Source organism: Pelophylax lessonae (assembly GCF_965119305.1).
Source record: "Pelophylax lessonae genome assembly, chromosome: 1".
Lineage (NCBI taxonomy): Eukaryota > Metazoa > Chordata > Amphibia > Anura > Ranidae > Pelophylax > Pelophylax lessonae.
This window is the reverse complement of record NC_138768.1, coordinates 513,427,978-513,433,977: the sequence shown is the minus strand read 5'-3', so window position 1 is coordinate 513,433,977 and position 6,000 is coordinate 513,427,978. Positions and strand designations below refer to the sequence as shown.

The 6,000-nt window shown below is 44.7% G+C and overlaps 1 protein-coding gene across 1 annotated transcript in view; it reads left to right on the top strand.

Annotated features, from left to right (window-relative positions):
• The first annotated feature begins 4,320 nt into the window (after positions 1-4,320).
• The window catches only part of ARRDC2 (arrestin domain containing 2), a 128,978-nt gene continuing 127,298 nt past the window's right edge, over positions 4,321-6,000 (top strand). Inside the window, exon 1 of the mRNA XM_082247390.1 lies at positions 4,321-4,802. Within this exon, the coding sequence (XP_082103516.1) occupies positions 4,541-4,802 (262 nt within the window). The 5' untranslated portion in view covers positions 4,321-4,540. The remainder of the gene's footprint in view (positions 4,803-6,000) is intronic.

The following is a 6,000-nucleotide window of genomic DNA, read 5'->3' as shown; positions in this document are numbered from 1 at the left end:
GAGGGCCCCCGGGGATGCTGCACCTGCTGCTCGCCTCTTTGGGGGTCATGGAGGCAGGGAAGCTCTTTTCTCCCTCCCGGTCTCTCAGGCTATCTGTTCACCTCACTCACCATGTGCAGATAGATTCCTGCACCTCAACCTCACCGCTGTTTCCTGCCACACTCCCACCGCCACTAACCTGGACTCTCAGAGGATCTCCCTCTACCTGTGATCACCAGACTACTTACGTGCCCAAAGAGAGTTCTCTGTCTGCCAGCTGTGGCACACGGGTTCGCTATCACTGTTATAGAAGCTGAATGTTATGAGATAGTGTGTATCCTCACAAGAGCATTATTATGACGTTTTTTGATGGTCTGTCTCTAATCAGGACATATGGAACTGTCAATATCTCCAATGTCTATGAATATGACAATTAACTAAACTACATTTGTGTATAGGGTGATGTGTATAGGGGATACATACATATAGTGGGATATCTCGACATTGGGTCCTGGGGTAGGGTGTGTACATAGGTGTAGGGTCAAAGAACAGAGTGGGTTTCTGGGTCCTTGTTTAAATCCTTCCAGAGCCATGGAGTCCATGGTGTAGATCCAGTAGATCTCCCTCCTACACAGGCGTTCTGTCCGGATATGTATGTTTACCATATATACATCACCTCCCTAAGTGTGTGGTTATACAGATATGTGTGGATAGGGATCACTGTAATGTCCTGATTAGAGCCAGGACATCCTAAAACTTCACAATAATGTTCTCGTGAAGATACAACTATCTCAAAACAGTTCCTTGCTTTCGTATCAAATCAGGCAGGCCCTTGCACTACAGAGCTAAAGGAGATTGTACAGTCAGATTGTATTGTGTATGGCCACCGTAATGGGAACACAGACAACAATAAAAACCTGACAGGGGCTCTAATCCCTCTCCTCTCTATCCAAATCTAAAAAAAGTTTTACCTTTAGAACCGGTTTACACCTGTGTGGTGCATTTTGTCAGGATGGGGTGATGCCATCTCTGGGAGTTTTTCAGTCAGGCTTCATAAGGTATGCAAGTGACCAACAGCTATTGCAAGGGCATTATTCATGTTTGGTCAAAGCTACACAGTTTGTTTATATCTGCAGGCGCCCTTTTTTTGCTGAGGCGCTGTTTTGGTAAAGGTGAAATTAGGCTGGCCATAGATTGATCGAAAATCAAATGGTTCAGCAGGGATATATTTTTATCAATCTATAGCCATTCCTGTTCGAAAGGAGTCAATCTCATAATCAACTTTTTTCGAACGGGACTGCTGGTAAATCCACGTTCGATCAGTGGATGCAGCCAATCGACTGCAATGCCAATCAGTGTATTCTGACAGCAGAGGAGTCAGAAAACAAAAGCTAAACGGAGAGGACTTCCGTATCCTTTTTGAGTGTGTGGATTGGGGAATGTGTTCCGTTTTTTGGATGTAGATGATGAAAAAAAACTGATCAATGTATGGCCAGCCTAAAGTGGTTGTAGAGGCTGAAGGTTTTTACATTCATGCATTCTATGGATAAGGGTAAAAAACTTTCAATGTACAGCTCCCCCCCTTATACTCACCTGAGCCTGTTTCCAATCCAGTGACATAAAGGAGAGCTCTCCCTCTTAATTGGCTGAGACACAGCAGCGGGAGCCATCGTGTCTCATAGACGCACAGATTAGGCTCTGGAGCGAGCACGCATGAATGTCCCCAGAGCAAGTGGCTTGCTATAGGGCACTCAGCAGGGAGGAGGAGCCAGAACCGTCGGCGGTTTACCCAAGAAGAGGAGGATCAGGGCTGCTCTGTGCAAAACCACTGCACAGAGCAGGTAAGGATAACATGTTTGTTATTTAAAAAAAAAAAATTGAACCTTTACCTTCATGCATTCTATGAGTAAAGGTAAAAAACCTTCAATGTACAGCTCCCCCCCTTATACTCACCTGATCCCAATTTAGCAACGTGCAGGAGGGCTCTCCCTCTTCATTGGCTTAGACACAGCAGCGGGAGCCATCGTGTCACATAGACACACAGATTCAGCTCTGGAGCGAGCATGTATGAATGTCCCCAGAGCAAGCGGCTTGCTATGGGTCACTCAGCAAAGAGGAGGAGCCAGAAGCGCCGGCGGTTTACCCAAGAAGAGGAGGATCGGGGGCTGCACAGAGCAGGTAAGGATAACATGTTTGTTATTTTTTTTTTTTTAAATTGAACCTTTACAAATGTTTTAACCCTTTAAAATCCACTGTGTTGCAAGTTTGTGTAGCTCACTAGATTGCTTTAAAAAAGGCTTGGATTCTTTGCTGGGTGTACATAATATAAATGGGTACTAATATTTATAGGTAAAGTTGATCCAGGGAATATCTGATTGCCTCTCGGGATCAGAATGGAATTTTTTTTTCCCTGCTGTAGCAAATTGGATCATACTTTGCTGGGGATTTTTTGCCTTCCTCTGGATCAACTGCGGGTATAGGATTGTGTATATGGGATTGTATGGTTGGGTTTTCTTTACTGTTTTTTAACCACTTGCCGACTGCCGCACGACTATTTACGTCGGCAGTCAGCCCCTCGCAGGCAAAGTGACGTAGATCTACGTCACTAGCCTGTGAGGGTCTAGGGAGCGAGCGGGCGCCCCCGGAGGCGCGCTCCCGCTCCCGCGTGGTCACGGACCCCCCCCGCGCGTGTGACCGGTGGACCCGATGTCCGCCAGTCACTCGGCGATCGTCTCTGCAGAGGGAGAAAGTCAGGCGGCTGATGTAAACAAGCCGCCTCTCATTCTCCCCTGTGTAGAAACAGTGATCATACGGTTCTACTATGTAGGACCGTTGATCACTGTTCCTACAGCTCAAGCCACAGCCAATCACAGTTAGAATTACGCCCCTAGGGACACACACAGCCCCTCCCTCTCCAAAAAAAGTTAACCCCTTCACTGCCAGTGTAATTTTACAGTAACAGTGCATATGTATAGCACTGATTACTGTAGAAATGTCACTGGTAACCCCAAAAGTGTCAAAAATGTCAGTCAAGGGTCCGATCTGTCCGCCGCAATTTCGCAGTACCGCAAAAAAAAAAACGCAGATCGCCGCCATTACACGTTAAAAAAAAAACAACAAAAATCTTTCCCTTTGTTAGTAAACGCGATAACTTTTGCGCAAACCAATCAAAATACGCTTTTTGCAATTTTTTTTACCAAACATATGTAGCATAAAACAAATTGGCCGAAAATGTTAAAAAATTTTGATTTTTACATTTTTTTGGGGAATTTCATATAAAAAAATTTGAAAAATTTTGCTATTTTTGCAAAATTTACGCATTTTTTTGTTTATATCGCATGATCAAAAAATTGCACAGGTGATCAAATACCACCAAAAGAAAGCTCTGTTTGTGGGAAAAAAAGGACGTCAAATTTGTTTAGGTACAGCGTCGCACGACCACGCAATTGTCCATTAAAGTCACGCAGTGCTGAATCGCAAAATAGGCGCTGGTCAGGAAGGGGGTAAAATCTTCCGGGGCTTAAGTGGTTAATGGTTGAGCCAGATGGACTTGTGTCTTTTTTTTACCCGACTAACTATTTAACTATGTAAGTTTATGGCTAAGGCTCTGTTCGCATCTAGGCGTCCCAGATCACGGGCGGAATCGCCTAATTTGCGGGACCCGCTTGCAAACCCGTCACTTCCAATGGCACCACAATCACGATTGTAGCCCAAAAAATCATGGTAAAATCATGCATACAGAAACGCTGGACGCCCAAAAGAAGTTATTTTGGGCAACAGGCATCTCTCGATTCTTTTTGCGTGATTTTACCGCAATTCATTGGGCGACAATCACTGCAAAATTGCACCGCGATTAGGGTGCCATTGGAAGTGACAGGGATCGCAAGCGCGTGCCGCGATTCACTGTGATTCGGGATCGCGGGTAGAATTGTGGCGATTCTGCCCGTGATCCAGGAGCGTAAAACAACGTAGTAAAAAAAAACAAAAAAAACAATCTTATATAAGTCCTAGAAATGCAGCCCACTTTTCCAGGACAGTAGCAGTTTCTATTTCATCTTCTGACCTTCTCTTAGGAACACATGGATCGATAACAATGCATTGTCACTTGCAGTCCACGTTTTTAAAGCAATACAGGATTTTCTAGTTTTTTTCTAACGTGTCATTTTTTTGCAGCAGTTCCAAACCTGCATTGACCAATAGCAGGAGGAGAAATGTTTAAAGAGCACGCTTGGAAGGGGTGTATCAGCAGGACCTCCCCTGTCTGGGTGGGTCTAAGACTTAAATTGCACTGCTGTCAGTTGAAGGCACTGTGTGCTAGCTCCAGATAAAGCCTGCTAACAGCTGTGTTAATCCATGACTTGGCTTACAAGTACTGACCCCCCTTATGAGGGCTAGTCTTGGATGTCATAGCAAATAAATGGTCTAAATAGGAAACTTGTCTCTGAGCTAAGCAAACACTCCCATCCCTGTGCTGGAGGAAGTGTTTTGTTGCAATCCACGTCTTGCAGGAAGCTCATAGTCCTGGGTGTAATTTCACAGATCTCTAGCATCTCGCCTTGAAATGCTGCATTTCAGTAAAATCACTGATTTCAGTGTGGAGCTGTCCCCGAGCTCCTATGGAGTGTACACTGCTGGGGAGCTGCTGAGTGGACAAGTGGTGGTGGAATTGTGCAAAGCCCTGAAGATCTCTGCCCTGGAGGTTTGTGCCAGGGGGCTGGCGACTGTCCACTGGCTGGAGACGCGAAGCATTGGCATGAACACCGTGTACAGCGACTTCACCGCTCACGAGACCTATTTGCGAAAGAGGCACCATTTGATAAGAGGTAGGAAAAACACCAAGCTGGGCAGGTGGCTGCCCATATCTTTTAATGTCGTTTTTTTTTGCTTATACCCGTATGTTTACTTTTAGCAAAGCTTTTAGAGTTGGTAAAGGTTCTAACCCCTGACATCGGTGTCCCATTGGCGAGATTACCCTTCACTTCCTGTCCCATAAGCAAAACTGAAGGTGAGCGTAAATCGTGCCAAGCTGAGGGGAATCCCTGGTTGTCACCAGAACTAGTGTCCCTATTGGAACATTCCTGTTCTGGTGACAAAACAAAATTTTAGATTTTCCTTCTGTTTTTGGGATAACCGTAAAAAGGACAAATTAGAGACGTTGAATCTTCCTTACGGGGGAACAGATTTGTAATAAAACATCCACATTTTCTAATCGCACTCCACTCCTTTTTATATACCTTTTTAGTGATACTTTTAAGCCCCCATTCACACTTGAGGTGAGCATAGCCAGGCGTTTTTTTTTCCCCGCAATTATGCGCACGTTTTTCATGTGACTGTACAAGAGCAGAATCGTGTGCTTTGGGCCCCATAGATTTTTAAATGGAAGTGCCTGAAAAACGTGCATTAACACCGGTTTTTCGAGCTCTTCCAATGAAATCTATGAAACCAAAAATGTGCCACAAAGAAGCTCGTGCTCCCTTTTTTTTTTTTTTTTTTCAAGCTTCACAGGACAGATGACAAGTGACACAATACTCAGGTGTGAGCAGGCTCTTGAATGTAATGGGATTCTTCATCTTGATTGTTGGCAGGCGTCGACATCACTCACAAAAAAAAAAACACTCAGTGTAAATAGGCATTACACCATTAAAATGTATATTTGTAGAACTTTTTGGTTTATTGTGTAGAACTGTATCAGTGTTTATATCTGTCAGTTCGTAGTGTCTGTAACTAGCAGTAACACAGTAGTTTTTCTGATTCTCTTGTAACATAGGTTTATTACCTGGCGATCCTGTAGGAAGATTCACTATCTTTTATACTTCTTTTTAACCAGGTAAGGACCACCCTATAGCCGATTTACTGCTACAGGGCGCCCCTCCTGTGCAGGATCATGTGTGTGTATACACAGGTGATTCTGCACTTCCCCCTGCAGGGGCGCACACGCATTACCGATGGGCCGATTCTGCTGTGATTATTTACAGCAGAAGCCGATCTGCGGTTGCCGGGCACTGGATGTCTGCTGGCACC